This window comes from Zingiber officinale, chromosome 5B (assembly GCF_018446385.1).
Source record: "Zingiber officinale cultivar Zhangliang chromosome 5B, Zo_v1.1, whole genome shotgun sequence".
NCBI lineage: Eukaryota > Viridiplantae > Streptophyta > Magnoliopsida > Zingiberales > Zingiberaceae > Zingiber > Zingiber officinale.
This window is the reverse complement of record NC_055995.1, coordinates 118,484,088-118,500,891: the sequence shown is the minus strand read 5'-3', so window position 1 is coordinate 118,500,891 and position 16,804 is coordinate 118,484,088. Positions and strand designations below refer to the sequence as shown.

General features: G+C 32.4%; 1 protein-coding gene and 1 long non-coding RNA gene across 2 annotated transcripts; both read left to right on the top strand.

Moving 5' to 3' along the window:
- Positions 1 to 6,007: 6,007 nt before the first annotated feature.
- LOC121987779 lies at positions 6,008 to 7,337 on the top strand. The gene is made up of 3 exons (XR_006113724.1): positions 6,008 to 6,988; positions 7,066 to 7,115; positions 7,195 to 7,337. It is a non-coding gene; the product is annotated as an uncharacterized LOC121987779 (long non-coding RNA).
- Positions 7,338 to 7,597: 260 nt separating this feature from the next.
- On the top strand, positions 7,598 to 9,103 carry LOC121987778. The gene is made up of 3 exons (XM_042541507.1): positions 7,598 to 7,680; positions 8,083 to 8,330; positions 8,405 to 9,103. Exons 1-3 carry the CDS (start codon positions 7,669 to 7,671, stop codon positions 8,550 to 8,552), a joined length of 408 nt encoding a protein of 135 aa, XP_042397441.1. The 5' UTR covers positions 7,598 to 7,668; the 3' UTR covers positions 8,553 to 9,103.
- The last annotated feature ends 7,701 nt before the right edge of the window (positions 9,104 to 16,804 follow it).

The following is a 16,804-nucleotide window of genomic DNA, read 5'->3' as shown; positions in this document are numbered from 1 at the left end:
GTTCAAAAAGTACTTGGTCAAATAACTAATTAATAAATAACAGAATTATTCTAAGAATAATTCTGAGAATAATTATAACAGAATTATTAGAATAATCCAAATACTAATATGATTTGATTTGGTAATTTGATCCGGTCAATTTGGATAATTCTGTTATATCTCTTTTACCCCCCGACAAACTCAACGGGAGATCTCTGACGTTGAGTTTGCTTGCTAACTTGTTGAAACGTTGTCTGGATAGTGGCTTAGTAAAGATGTCAGCGATTTGATCTTGATGAAATATAAGAGACAGATAACTGCTGAGTTGCCACACGTTCACGAACAAAATGAAAATCAATTTCCACATGTTTTGTACGAGCATGAAAGATTGGATTTGCTGTAAGATATGTTGCTCCAATATTGTCGCACCAAATTTTTGGTGCAATATTTGATGCAAGATGAAGTTCAGAGAGAAGTGATTGAAGTCAAATAATTTCTGACGTTGTATTTGCTATAGCTTTATATTCTGCCTCAGTGCTTGAACGAGATACTGTAGGTTGCTTTTTCGAATTCCATGAGATAAGATTTCGTCCAAGAAATATTGCATATCCACTAGTAGAGCGTCTATCTTCAGGAGAACTTGCCCAATCCGCATCACTATATGCATGTAAATCTCGAGACGATTGGCGATATAAAAGAAGACCATGTAGAATAGTGCCTTTGAGATAGCGAAGTATTTTTTTACATTATCCCAATTTTGTTCGGTTGGAGCATGCATGAATTGGCAAGCATGATTTACCGCAAAAGTAATATCAGGACGTGTGATAGTGACATATTGTAAGGCTCCAACAATACTTCGATAAATCTGTGGATCAGATAGAGCAGGAGAGGATGAAGTTGGAGAGTTGTTTATAGCAATTGTCGTAGAGACCGGACGTGCTCCATCCATTTTGGCTTTTTGAAGAAGTCCAGTAATGTATTTGCTCTGAGAGAGAAGATAGCCATCCTCATGTGGAATAAGCTCAATACTAAGAAAAAAACGAGCAATACCCAAATCTCTAGTAGGAAATTCTTGATTGAGAAGACTTAATAACATTGTGATACCCTTGTGATCATTGCCGGTTATCAGAATGTCATCCACATAAATAAGAAAAAATATCATATTTTCATCATTATATTTATGAAATAGAGAAGAGTCAGTCTTTGATCCAGAAAATCCTTGAGCTTGTAACCAATTAGATAGTCGATGAAACCATGCACGAGGAGCTTGTCGAAGACCATATAAGGATTTCTTGAGTTGGCAAACATGAGATGGAAATTGTGGATGAATGAAACCAGGTGGTTGCTCCATAAATATAGTTTCCTCAAGATGACCATGGAGAAATGCATTTGAAACATCCAATTGTCGTACAAGCCAATTAGAACTAACAGCTATTGATAATAATAGTCTGACAGATGTAATTTTGATGACTGGGCTGAAAGTGTCATTAAAGTCAATACCTGGCTGTTGACTAAATCCTTTAGCTACAAGTCGAGCTTTGTATCTTTCAAGAGAACCATCAGCTCGATGCTTAAGACGGAATACCCATTTAGAGCCCACAACATTCATTGAGGGAGTGCGCGGAACTAGAGTCTATGTTCCATTGCGAAGAAGTGTATCAAATTCTGTAGCCATTGCACTACGCCAGTTTGGATCCTTGTTTGCTTGTGTAAAACAGGTTGGTTCAATAGATTTGGAAGAAACCACTAGAGCTCATGGAAGGGGATATCGAGTTGCATTTTGTGGGCAACGCTCATAAATATCACTAATGGGAAGCATGCGACGAGGAGCATTATCATCTGAATCACTTGTTGATGACGACGAGGAAGTAGGCTGACATGGTGATGTAGATGACGGACTTGCATTATCCGAGGAACCAGAGAGCATATTATCTTCGATCGGCGAGACTTCTAAGATTGGAGCAGCAACCGGAGGTGATTCTGATGGTATAGGAGAGTTATTAGAGAGCTCCGGAGCAGGACCTAGAATGCCATCACTTCTGATAATATTAGGTGGCATTAAGAAGGTGTCACTTGTATCTAGAGGAGAGATTGAAGAAGCTACCGAAAAAGGGAATAGAGACTCATCAAAAGTAACATGTCGTGAGATATAAATTCGTCCTGTTGGTATATGCAAGCAACGATAACCATGGTGCAAATTGCTATAACCAAGAAAAACACATTGTAGTGAACGAGAGTCAAGTTTGTGTTTAGAATAAGGGCGTAACCATGGATAACATGCGCAACCAAAAATTCGAAGGAAAGTGTAATTAGGGGTTTGATTATAAAGTTTTTCAAAAGGATATTTATGATTGAGCAATGGTGTAGGAAGTCGATTTATGAGATATACTGCAGTGCTAACAGCTTCATCCCAAAATTTGTGCGGAACTGATGCATGATGTAGAAGAGCTAAGGCAGTTTCAATTATATGTCTATGTTTTCTCTCAGCAGAGCCATTTTGTTCTGGAGTGTGAGGACAAGAAACTCGATGAACAATTCCACAAGAGACAAAATGACGATGGAGAGCTTGATATTCGCCACCCCAATCAGAATGAAAAGAGAGTATTTTACGATTAAAAGATCGTTCAACTTGAATTTGAAAATTACAAAATATATCAAATAAATCAGATTTCCTTCTCGTAGGATAAATCCAAGTATATTTACTAAAATGATCAATGAATGTAACATAATATTGGAAACCTTGATTAGACAAAATAGGTGCAGGGCCCCAAACATCAGAATGGATTATTTCAAGTGGAAAATTAGAAACATGATCAGATAAAGAGAAAGGTAGCTTATGACTTTTAGATTCCATGCAGGCCCTACATGAATAAGATGGAGAGGAGGTAATAGAAGTAGGTAAACCATACCTATTGATGATTGACTGAACAATACGAAGGGAAGGATGACCAAGTCGAGCATGCCAAGCTGGTTTATTTGTGCGTTCACCAACAAAAGCTTTGATTGAAGAACTCTGAAGACAATAGAGGCCATTTTTGATTCTCCCATAAAATATAATAGCATTTGTTCCTCTATCCTTTATAAGATAATGATTATGATGAAATTCAAAAATGACATTGTTATCAAGACAAAACTGGCGTGTAGAAAGTAAATTTTTAGTGATAGATGGAACATAAAAGACATTGCGCATGTGAAAAGTTCGATTAGATAAATGAACATATGTGTTTCCAAGATTAGCAATTTGCAAACCTGAATCATCGCCTACTTGCACCGTATCTGAGCCATAATATGACATTACGTCTGTAAGGATATTATAATCTGATGTGACATGATGAGTTGCTCCAGTGTCAATATACCAATCAGTAGATGAGAACTCTGGGTTTTTACCACAAGTAGGCACAAACGAAAGAACTTTAGGATATACTTGTGAAATAGATGGTTGTCTTGAGGCTGTAGGACCACCAATGAAATTTGAATCAAATGGACTAGGACATTGAATACCAAAATGTCCAATTCCAAGACAAATTTGACATTTTACCCTAGACCAATCAAGTCTTTTAGGGCATATATTTCCAGTATGACCAACGATGTGACAAATTTGACATTGGTCTGGACTTTGCTTTTGGCCTCTTTGATGTCGTCGAGTATTTGACATCTAAAGTAAAAAATAACTTGTCCGATGGTAGTGGAAAAAAAAATAGAGATTAAGGAAGAGGAAAGAGAAGCAAAGGGGTTGGCAGCGGAAGAAAATAAGTATTTTTCGTTTGTTTTGAAAAATAGAGAAGAATAAGAAAATTAAAACACGTAGGAGAAAATAAGAGGCTTGAGGGAAAAATTTAAAATTCACCGTTTATACGATCTCCGCCTCAAGAAATTGAGGGAAGATAAAGAGAGAGAGAGAGAGAGAGAGAGAGAGAGATATGGCTCTGATACCATGTAAGAAGAAGAATAGGGAGAGAGGAAGAAATAAGATGAGAATAATAAAATCTGTTGTTCATTGATATTTGCCCTAAGGATAATACAATATATAATGTTCAAAAAGTACTTGGTCAAATAACTAATTAATAAATAACAGAATTATTCTAAGAATAATTCTGAGAATAATTATAACAGAATTATTAGAATAATCCAAATACTAATATGATTTGATTTGGTAATTTGATCCGGTCAATTTGGATAATTCTGTTATATCTCTTTTAGCACCCACGACAGCAACTCCTTGTTACAAAAGTCTAGGAGTCACCCTCCTTCCTTAAAAATTCACCAAACTCCACCGCTTTCTTCTTCGTAGGTTCAAGTTCACTTTATGACACCTCCTTCGTCGGCATCGCCTTCTCTCAGACTTTCTTTCCGGCCTCTTCTATAGTGTCTTATGCTTTTTTAGAAGCTTCTTTCTCCTCTCTTTCCCTTCCCTTGTTGTTTCGGCTTTTAGCAACTATTTTTTTTATTTCCCTTCTCTTGTTATTTCCTTCTCAAAAATAGTCCGAAATTATTTTTCTTATCTTTCCTTGTTAATATTCCCCTTCTTCTTCTTTCAAGTTTCGATAAGAATCTTCTACTCACAAATGTCTTCCTTTTACTCTTTCTTTCCCCAAACCAACAAGTTACTCTAAAACTCCTCTCTCTTACTCTTACTATCCTCTTTTCTTCTCCTTCCTATCTTTTTTTTTTAGTGAGCTTCAATTCCTCCTCTTTTCTCTTTCTCTTCTTGTTTTTCTTGTAGTAAGAGCAATATTATTGTCTTTCTTAATTTCAAGGATATCAAATTTCATCCCTCTTTATCTTCCTCTCTCTTTCTTCTCCTTCTATCTCCTCTTTTACAATAGCAGGTTAATTATTACTGTCATTTCTGCATAACTATTATTTCTTTTTTAAACGGCCAAATAGCAAGCTTTTTTCATTGTTCAGCACACAATAGCAAATTTTCTTCCTATGCTCTAGCATATGCAATCACCAAAATGCAGCCTTCTTTCTATGTTGTTTTTATTTTAGAGATAGATCAGATTCCAACCGTCAAACAACAACTCCTTGTCTCCTTTTAGTTGCCGTCTTCTTTTCATCAAAGGCAAAGTTCAATAAATATGTCGTTTCATTGATCTACTGGTAGATTTTGCTCTAGAAGATATGATTGGTTAACAACCAAACTCAACGTTCAAGTATCTTCCATTGAATTTGTCAGGGGTAATGACAACAAAGATAGCAATTTAGGAGATTCAGAGATTGATTTTAATTATTGATGATTTACCATGTTTGGATTGTAATCCAAATAATATTTTTCATTATTTCTATAGTTATTATTATCATATTTATAATAATATATTTCTATATTTATTATTATATCACTACAACAAAAACTGTAAACAACAACACCCCTACGACAACGGTTTTAAGAGAAAGCGTTGCATATTTGCTCAAAGACAACGGTTTTTGCCAAAACCGTTGTCTTTGAACTCCCTATTAAATATAAAAGACAACGGTTTTGGCAAAAATGTTGTCATTGAGCGTTTTTTTTTAAAACGACAACACTTTTTACAACGGTTTTATAAACCGTTGTCTTTATCCGCGTTTTTAGTCATTTCCTTTGAATTTGGTCATTTCCCCCCTTCGATTTTTTCCTTTCCCTCGCTGTTTTTCGGGTTGGGTCGGGTCGGGTTCGGGTTGACCCGGGTTGACCCAGGTTGACCCAAATATAGGGTTTAGTGGGGTTTTTTTAGGGTTAAATCAAATTTTATTTTGAAAATTAAGATGTTTTATGTATATTAATATCAAGTTAGTATGATAATGATGAAATATTGAGATAAAAGTGAAGAATTATAGGGAAAATAACTCCAAAAAGTCATTTTGAATCGAATTTTCGGGTTACACGGGTTGGGTTCGGGTTGGGCGGGTTCGGGTTCGGGTTTAGGAGTTTCGGGTTGAATTCGGGTTCGGGTCGGGTTCGGGTTGGGTTATAAAAAAAAAAAAAAAAATTTAACCCGACCCAACCCGACCCGACCCACCCGAATTGACACCCTTAGTCGCGATGGAATCAACGAACTGGTGGGAGGCGACTCCGGCCTCCGCTCCCTCCCTCCCTTCTTCCTCCACGACCTCAACACTATCCATAGCTCCAATCGTCTTTTTGTAATAGAAACTTCTCGATATCTCTCAAATCCCTTCCGCCTGCGCATTTTTTGTCGCATTCCCATTCCCACAGCCACGACCATCTCCCCCTCTCCCAGCCTCCATCGTTTTCCTCTCATCGTGCTTCAAAAGATGGCCAATCTGACCCCAGCTATGGTCCGACCCCAACCTCTTCTCTCACCTCCTGAACGCCTGCTGCCTACTCCCTTCGCCGCACTCCCTCCGTCTAGGCCGTCAGCTCCACACAATCATAGCCATCGTCGGCGCTGCCTCTTTCCACCGCTTCACTGGAAACCACCTTTTCCACATGTACCTCAAACTTGGCCGGGTCCCCGCCGCCCGCGCCGTGTTTGACGCAATGGCATGTCGAAACGTGATGTCCTTCAACATCCTCATCGGCGGCCTCATCCACAACGGGGACATCAACGCTGCCCACAAGCTGTTGGATGAAATGCCAGAGAGGAACCTCGCCACCTGGAACGCCATGATTGCCGGGCTGGCTCACTTCGAGCTCGACGAGGAGGGACTCGAGTGCTTCCTGAGGTCGAGGAGGGAGGGCCTGCGTCCCGATGAGTTTGGTTTGGGAAGCACCTTGTGATGCTGCGCTGGATTGAAGGATGCAGGTTCTGGTCGCCAAATCCATGCCTTCGTGGTTATCAATGGGTTTGAGCAGGACATGTGTGTTGGGAGCTCTCTAGCTCACATGTACATGAGAAGTGGTCGTCTTAGAGAAGGAGAAAGGGTTCTGAGAGGATTGCCTTTCCTCAATGTGGTCTCTTGCCATACTGTGATTGCAGGAAGAGCACAAAATGGGGACCCTGAAGGGGCCTTCCACCATTTCATCCTCATGAAGAATGTCGGATTGTTGCCAGACCATGTAACCTTTGTTAGCACCATTTCATCCTCTGTTCTCTTTTACAATTTTCATGTTTTCTTTTTCACATTTTGTCAATCTTTAATCAGATTTCTTTAATGGAGAAGTTAATATACAATCTTTGACACCGAAAGCGAAGGTATGATACTCTTCTTACCAGTTCTTTTCGAATCTTATGGCTATCTATGCTGCTTGTTCATATTAAATCACTGTTACAGTTGCTATTTTTATGCCTCTGAATCCAGGAAATTAGAAGAACAGCAGCAACAGGAAGGTCCTGACTTCTCCCATTACAATTAGAGATTACGTACAATCTTGAAACCCCATACGAGTTGATGGATTCGCCGGGTGCTGATTGGAGTCCGAAATCCGAGTTAGAGCTTCAGGAGATGTTATTGGGTACTTTATATTCAATCTTAATTAGAGCAGCAATTAGATCTAGCCTTCATATCCCATGATTATCCTGACAAAAATGATTATCTGCAGGTCTGGCATCTTCTGACGAATTCAAGAAGAACACGAGAATCATGAAAGAAATGATCAATGATGTGATCAGCAAGGTAAACAAGCCACTCAGTAAAGGCGAGGTCTTGTGGCGCTTGATGATGCAGCTCAACCTTGATGTTGGTCGTGATTGTTCTAGGATTTTTGCTATAGGGACGCATGTTGCTTGGCCTACACGTTGGGTAGTGATGAAAAATGAGGTAAATTTCTGACTCATTCGGCCACCACACTGTGAGTACAAATTTAATTCTTCATTGGGAATTTTTGAGGACTTGTTTCAGCAACCACAAATTTTCAGCTTCTGATTTGGTCAGTGTATGTTTTCTGGTTTTTTTTCTCATTTGCTTGGCATAGTTGTTTAGCTGGATTTTTCCAACCAAACCTTCTTAGATTTTGATTGAAGGTTGTACGTATTTGTTGGATAAAATTTAGTAATACAAGATATATAAGATCTAGCACACCCATGTAATCTGTACATTGAGGTTACATGCGTGAACAAGAACATTGATGGTAATTGAAACCCAATTAAAGGGTTGTTCAGAAAGATGCTGAACATAAGTGATAGAACTTTCCACTAACATTTTTATATTTGCAATTTGTAGAAGCCTCAAAGGAAGAAAAGTATTGCAAAAAGAAGTAATCCTGTCTTGCCATCAAATGTGCCACGGTCATTACATTTATTGTACTGTTACTCTATGCGTGTTTTGGACAGCCCTGAAAAAACTATATCAATTATTTTTTATCATGATTTCTTTGACCATGAGTACGAACTGCTAGTGAACATTGAAGATATCACACCTTTTTATGAGTTGGAGTCAATATCTGCTAATTGTCTGGTTGCTTACATGTGGTAAGTTTTCGCATCACTCATTTTTTTCATTTTATTTGTATTAACATACTAACATTTTTTTGCTTGAATGGAAGGTTTCTCTTCAAAAAGATGAAAAAAGAAAACAAGGTTGATAAGTTCAGATTTGTGGATCCACAAACACTTCCAGTACATGTGGTAAGTTTTCGCATCACTCATTTAATCTATGTGCCTGTTAGTGATTGCTTGAGAATAATGAAATGAAGAGCTTGTAAAGACATTTTGTGTATGATCCATAGTATATTGATATACAAAACATCTATATACTGCAGTTTGATTTCTTAATAGTTTGCTCTATATACTTTTGCTTGGATGAGCAGTGCAAATTACCCGTGAATTGCATGTGCATTGCAGCTAAATTTGTTAGATTTTCTTTTTGTATTGATGAAATGGAATGAAAAATCTATTTTTCCAGCTAGAATGTAGTGAATGTTATAGCTCTTAATCTACGCTTATTTGATTGACACTTTGGTTCTTTTAAGTGTCCTATGTAATAATTAAAGCTGTGCGTATGTGATTTCTATTTTGAGGAATTTGTGGAATTGTTTTAGCTCTACAAACAATTCACCCTACCATAACTCATCATGATGATCCAATTCTTTTTGTTCAAGTTTTAATTGGAAGATTTTGAACCCATGTTTTTTACTTTCACTTATGCGGCTTTTGTCATGGGTCTGTTTATTGCAGATCAATTTGCAGCTCCTAGCAACTTGTTACTTGCAAAATGGAAAAGTATATTGTGCATACCAAATTCTCAAAGGTAATGCAGTCTGGAAAATGGCACAGAAAATTACATGAATATTTTGTTTCAAGATGTTAATGGATGTAATGCACTTTGCATGGATTCTATTGATCTTGGATCATAGTTCACTTAAATAATGTTAGCTGCATGTAGTGCTAATTATTTAGTAAACTATGCTAAGCTAGGTATCACTGCTCCTAGTAGATTCCATGTACTGTTATTCTCTAATAAACACCTCTTTTTGTTTCCTTCATTTGGTTTGTTTTTGCCTTCTATGCACTACAGATTGGTTAATTACATTCTCCTTTTGGAATTCTGGAATTTGATAAATTTTGTTAAATTATTCTCTTGCAGGTCGGGCAATACGTGAGGCTTGAGTTTTTTTGATGCAAGAAGTGAGCTTTGTTAGGATGTAGCTTGCCTTGCTAATTTGTAAATTAAAAGCCATATGGAGAACAGCAAATGGAAAACATGTGATTTAATGTATATGGAGAACAGTAATGAAAAACATGTGTATTTTGATGAGTAACAACTCATTTTGTATATTTTTGTATATGTGGCTACAAGATGAATTATATATGGATGTTTATTTTGGATTTAATGTAGTAAATATTTAGTTTTGTATTGGTGGTTTGCTTATAGTAAAATAAGATTGGTTGCTTGGTATTAATGAACATTAAAGACAACAGTTAAAAATGTTGTAAAAACAAGGTAAACCACAACGAATTTTTTTTTTGTAAAAAGTGATAAAAGACAACGGTTTTATCCGTTGTAAAATATATTAAAACTATTGTAAAAAAAAACAAAATGTGTCAAATATTATCTACCATAACCGTTTATATCTGTTGTAAAAAAAGTCTACCACAACGGTTTATTTTTGTTGTTGAAATTATCTACCACAACGGTTTTAAAACGTTGTCGTATCCTTCGTAGCCAAATTTTGAGCATATATAAAACAACGGATAAAAACCGTTGTCAAATGTCTACAAAGACAACGGATTCAAAACCGTTGTCGTAGGGCCATACATTCTACAACACCCTCAGTTACAACGGTTTTTTCACCCTACGACAACGGATAATATCCGTTGTCGTTTACCGTTTTTGTTGTAGTGTATTTTTTATATATTATTTTGACAATATGTATAAATAAGTAAATTAATCTTTGATAATTATTAATTAATAATAAAGAAGTAATTATCTTTTATTTTCTTATCTCTCTAGTTCTTTTATCTCTCTAGTTCTTTTTTATATCTATGTACTTCTGCATTATGTACCAACCGTTTCATTTTCTTATATCTCATTCTCTTCTCTTTTCTTATTTGATAATGTATTTGACAATGATGATGTCGGTTTAAAAGAGGAAGACGAGGTTTGGGTAAGTAGGATAAAGACCGTAAAGTGAACACCTAGGATAATAATCCTCTTCTAAATAATATAGACATAACAATAATATATATTTTATTTTTATATAATATATTTAATTAGCATATAAATAAACCCTATCTTAAGTAGGTAGATTATGTATCAGTTAATGATTTGAATAGAGTTGGAATGAACGGTTTTTTTTTTATAGAAACATCAATATTTTCACTAAAAAATAATTGGGCATATCGATGGAATTTTTCATCAGAAATCTATCGGAATATTCACTTACCGATGACATTCTAATAGAAAAGCATTTGTTGAGATATCATTCGTCGAAACAAGATTTTCCGATGGAAATTAAAATTTCGTCGGTATTTTTTCCGACTGAATAAATATTCCGTCAGTAAACATCACCGGGAATATTGTTCTCAACAAATAGATTTACCGATGTAAATAATTTTTTATCGATAATTACCGACGGAAATACGATTTTTGTCGGTACCCAATAGTCAGATTTACTGACAGAAATAATATTTCCATTGGTAATTACCGACGAAAATACCATTTCCGTTGGTAATCACTTACATAAATGGAAAAACTAAGTTTCCGACGGTATTCCGTCAGAATTCCATCAATAAAAAAATAAATGGGGCATCCTGTTTACAATTTATATATCTACATAAAACTATCATAGATGATGACATTTCATACATATAAACATTATATTTTACAATTCATAAATACAATTACATTTTAAATATCCTAATAATTCATATTTACAATCACATTTTACACTTCATAACAATCCATATATACATACAAACTAATACAATTTAACAATTCCTACATCCCAACAATTCATATATCACAAACAAACAAACAGTACTATGGAAACATATAGACAAATATAATCTAAACAAAGCATAATCTAAACAAAATACAAACATACTAATAGAAACAAATATTTATATCTAAATCCAAATATACAAAATCAAATATATAAGTTCATATCATGATAATAAATACTTCATAGAATACTAGCAATATAAAATCCTGTAGAAAGTCAAATACGCTAGATTATGATTAAATTGATGTATAATTTAAAATTTTGCATATATGTATAATGAATTTTACATATAATAAAGAAGATATGGATAGAAAGAAGATGATGATGATTATTGTGATAAATATGTAAATAGGAGCTCTTGAAACATATAGTAATATAATGTTTAGAAATGAACAGACTAGAATTTTGCATGATTTATATATGATAAATAAAAAATTAAATTGTAGTTGAACAAACCTCAAAAATAACTATTCACCATGGTCTGATGGGTCTTGAGTCTCCTATGACTCAAAACCATGTGGTGGCTGAGTGTGGTCGAAATTAGCCACGATCACTTGCATATAGGCAAAGAGAGCTTCATTATCTGCATCATGTGTGGCTCTGATCCGATCCTCCTCAACTCTCCTCTGGTCAGTTGAGTATGTAGTTCTTCATTTTCGCATCTTAAAGACATCATCTCAATAGATGAAGAGGAACTAGCACAACCCTTAGGAGTTCTCAAATGATCAAATGTCACTTTGGCCTAAGAGCCAAGGCCATAGAGGGTGGAGCATTTAAATTTACTACCTGTCGCTTGTTCATTGAACAAACAGAAAAGTAGTCTAAGCATGAGTCCCCAAGTCTAACTTGGCTAATCAAGTTGGACTTAATCAATATTGAATCTTCAAGGAACAAATTCACTACCTTAATAGACCTTATCGAGGTTATGATCTAGGGAAAGCCAATAGAAAGGCCATCATAAACCTTATTGATGCTTGATTTACTGCTTTTCCTTATACATGCTTAGATTAGGATAGATAAGGACTTAGGCTAGATCAACACTTGTTTAGTTAGACCAAGGATTTTCAAAAAAAAAATTTAAATATTTAATTTCTTTAAAAGGTTTTGTCTAGAAGTGATTGTTGTTCCAATATTCAAGAAGGTCTATTATCTCACCACAGTCTGGAATCCTATTATTAAAATGACTATTTAATTGACCTAATTCATATGTAAATCAATCCTTAAATTTGAATCTAAATTGAAGATAAAATTAACCATCTCACAAAACAGATAAGATTTCCTGATTGACAATCTAAAAGAAAGGTAAGATGTATTTAGGTTTAAAATTAATTAATTAAAACTTTAACCTAACATAATCAATGAAAATATAATTCAATTCAAACTAAACTTAATACAACTTAACCAAACTTAAACCGAATCTTAATTAATTTTTAAATTTTAATTTCAAAATGTAAATATTTTCAAAAGTTAATTAATTTTTAAATTTTAATTTCAAAATTTTAAGATTAATTTCAAAAGTTAATTAATTTTTAAATCATAATTAAAGTTTCAAATTTTAATTTCAAAATTTTAAATATTTTTAAAAGTTAATTAATTTTTAAATTTTAATTTCAAAATTTTAAATATTTTTAAAAGTTAATTAATTTTCAAATCATAATTTTAAAATTTTAATTTCAAAACCTTAAATATTTTCAAAACTTAATTATTTTCAAATTTTAATTTTAATTTCAAAATCTGAATTAGTTTTCAAATTTTATTATTTTCAAATATTAATTAATTCTTCAAATTTAATTATTCAAATATAAATATTTTGAATTTTATTATTTTCAAATCTTAATTATTTTTAAATATTAATTAATTCTTCAAATTTAATTATTTAAATATAAACATTTTGAAATATTTAAAATTCAAACTTAATTATTTTAAAATTCTAACTTAGATATTTTTAATTCAAACTTAAATATTTTTAAAATTAAAACTTAAATATTTTTTAAATTTTAAACTTTAATATTTTTAAAATTAAATATATATTTTTTAAAATTAACTTAACTTCATCTCACACAAACTCATAAGCTGAATATATTTGATAACATAGAATAAATGAGATGAAAAATTAAGAAAATAGATAATTACTTCCATATTTTTAAACTTAAGTTTTTCATGTTTGAACTATAGGATCATAGTTATTAATCAAGATATTAATTAAGACATTAATTAAAATATTTAAGTTCACTATCTACTATAAATTACTTAAACTTTTTAATTATAGATGAAATTAAGTATTTTTTTAAAAATCAAAATATTAAAGTTTTAAATAAATATTTAATCAGTTTAATAATAAATTAACCTTATGAATAGATGAATCGAAATTTCTAAACCCAATATTATTTTTTGTGCGATATAAATTTGACTTTTATTATAAATGGAAAAAATATATAAAATCGCCTCGCCAGCTTCGTTTGCACCGACGCCTACGAGGCCGCTCGCTTCCTGCTGAACAGCTTCATAATGCACAGCTGCCTGAAGGGACCTAGTGGGCAACCGCCATGTCGGCGCGGCCGTACGTCAGGTACGTAACCGCTGCAGTGGCGACGGCAGCGCGAGGCGACCTCGGCGGTTTTTTGAAAAGGAAGCTGTGGATGAAGTCCGCGCGGCCGTGTTAAAAAAACCAACTTATTTATGCTCTGTTTACCTGGTAGCAAAATGTGAATGCGTACGTCTTCAATGTCCTCGTCAATCTGTTTCAGGATCAACACGAAGGAGGTAAATCATGGATGACTGCTAGCATTTAGAATAGTGATTAGCACATAAACCTCAGACCTCATGATGACAACATATACTACGCTAGTCACTACATCCATCCGAGTCATTTATGCTCTATTTACGTGAAGATATGGACTATGGATAAATAAAATAAATCAGGCTGTGACAGAGAATGAAAAGAAAAATATATCTCTTCCATGCTTGTTTTACTTTATTGAGGAAGATGGACATATGTGATATAATTTTTATAACTAAAAAAATACATATGATCAATTTTTTTATATATATGGGGTATAATTTTATGAGTTAAAAATAGTATATGTATTTTTTTAATATATAATTTAATTTAATGAATGAAAATAGGTTCATGCATCATTTTCCTTTTCATTTGTTGTTTTTCATTCGATTTTGAGGTGATTTATTTTAGCTCTAAGACCGTCCGTTGATAAATTGTGTTTCTTTTCACTCTTAAAATTTTAAAAAAGTAAACGACAAAAATTTGTTTACTACAATTTTTTTTCTTAATTTTACTTTCTGCTCTTCTAAGTAAGCATAACATTAGTATTTTAAAAAAGGATGCTAGTAGGAAGTGTAGGAAGTTCAAACGATAAATTGTCCTAAAATCCTTATACAAAGTTTCACCTTTGCCATCAATCCCTATGTTAGAGAATATTTATTTCAACTCCCTAATCTACACCAATTCATTTAATTTACTATTTGTGCACAATCTTATATAATTATACCCAATTGAACTTATATATATATAATAAAGTAGATTATGTATATATATATATATATATATATATATATATATATATATATATATATATATATATATATATATATATATATATATATATATATATATGATGTTGATGGATCTATTATATATAGTGCTCAATTTATCTAAAATATATTAGATTTTAATTTAAATAATACCGAATTTAAGAGCATTTATATTTCATTATGGATTTTTTTTTTTTTTGTTTTTTTTGTACATTTTGCCATGTACCTAAAAAATGTGTGCTGAATGATACTTAATTTTGAAAGAATTATACAACTTTTTAACCTATATATATTTTACCATTTACCTATAAAATGTGTGTATAAGTAGTGTATTAAATTTGAATTAGGTGAATTAGTATGAAGTAGAGAGTTTAAATAAATATTCTTTGACATATTAAACTTTCCATGTGATTTTAGGGCAATTTGTCCAAGTCCAAATGAGCGGCCAGAATTAGAAAAAGAAAATTATAATTAATAATTTTGGTAGATATTTTATACTGGATCTTAAATTATTTTTAGATTAATATACTGGATCTTTAATATGTAATCTGGATTTATTTTTATTTATAAAAGTTATATATAATTCTCATTTTAAATTACACATTTATATATTGATATAATATAGTTTTCAATTTCATTTATAATCCGTATTTATTTTTCTATAAAATTATAAATTTTTTGTTAAAATTTATTTTAAATTATGTGTTATTTATTTTTTAGATATATTTTATTAAAACAAAAAGGATTAGTAATTCCTTACTAAATTCATCCTTATTTATATAAATCAAAAATAATTTTTTTAAATCAAACTTTCACCCATAAAATATTAAAAAATACTAGTCAAATATAACTTTAGCTTTAAAAAAATTATAATTTATCGATCAAATATAATTTTAGCCCATATAAAATTAAAATTACCTGCAAAATATAATATTAGCCAATAAAAAATTATAATTTATTGATCAAAAGGGGTAAAAAATTTAAAAAACTAACCAAATTTTATTTTTGGCCAGTAAAAAATTAATTGTTACTGCCAAATCTAACCTTTACCGGCAATAAAATATTGTCAAAATAGATTTGGATAATAAAAAAAAATTAACGGTTAAATCTAACAATAATAAATTAAATTTTACCAGCCAAATCTAACTTTTGGCAAATAAAAAATTATACATTATTGGCCAAATTTAACTTTGGCTAATAAAAAATTATACATTTAACGGAACAAATTTAATTTGTAAAAATTCACCGGCCATCCCATCAAATAGACTAATCTGAAGTTAATCAGCCTAGTGGCTCTATAAAAAATTTTCATCTGCTAAAAGGATAAATAAAAAATTAATTTATTGAGATCCATACAAATAACCAACACTCTTATTTGTCATCCTAGAGAAAAATCCTTATATATGTGTTTTTGTTTATTCGTTTACTTCAACAAATTCAAAATTATTCATTTAATATATCTTTTATATATATTAAATAAATATAAATAAATTTTTACGAAATCCAACATTTCAAATTGGGTTCATTTACCGTCCTATCTCAGGGAACTACTATTTGTTCTTAGCTACTACATTTCATGATCTATGATTTATCACTAAAACTTTGATTGTTGAAGTTTATTCGCATTGGTATCATTGATAACTAAGCCAGAGGTCCCTTTGGCCTTTGGTTGGTATTTATGAAAGATGACCTGTTATGCACAATTCTGCCGTATATATTTTTCAAGTGTTGGTAAAATCAAATAAAAAAAACAAATACAAAAATAGTTTAATTAATTATTTCACTCTTCCTTTTGTATATTTTGCGTGTCTAATGCATCTGGCAGCCACCGATATTACGATCCTTAATCCCTCTCTTAACCCCACAATTACGAGGAAATGACCTACGTTTGACGTCGGACATAATTAAAAGTCGAACGCATACTTTTCAAAAGCCAGAAAAAAAGAGACTAAG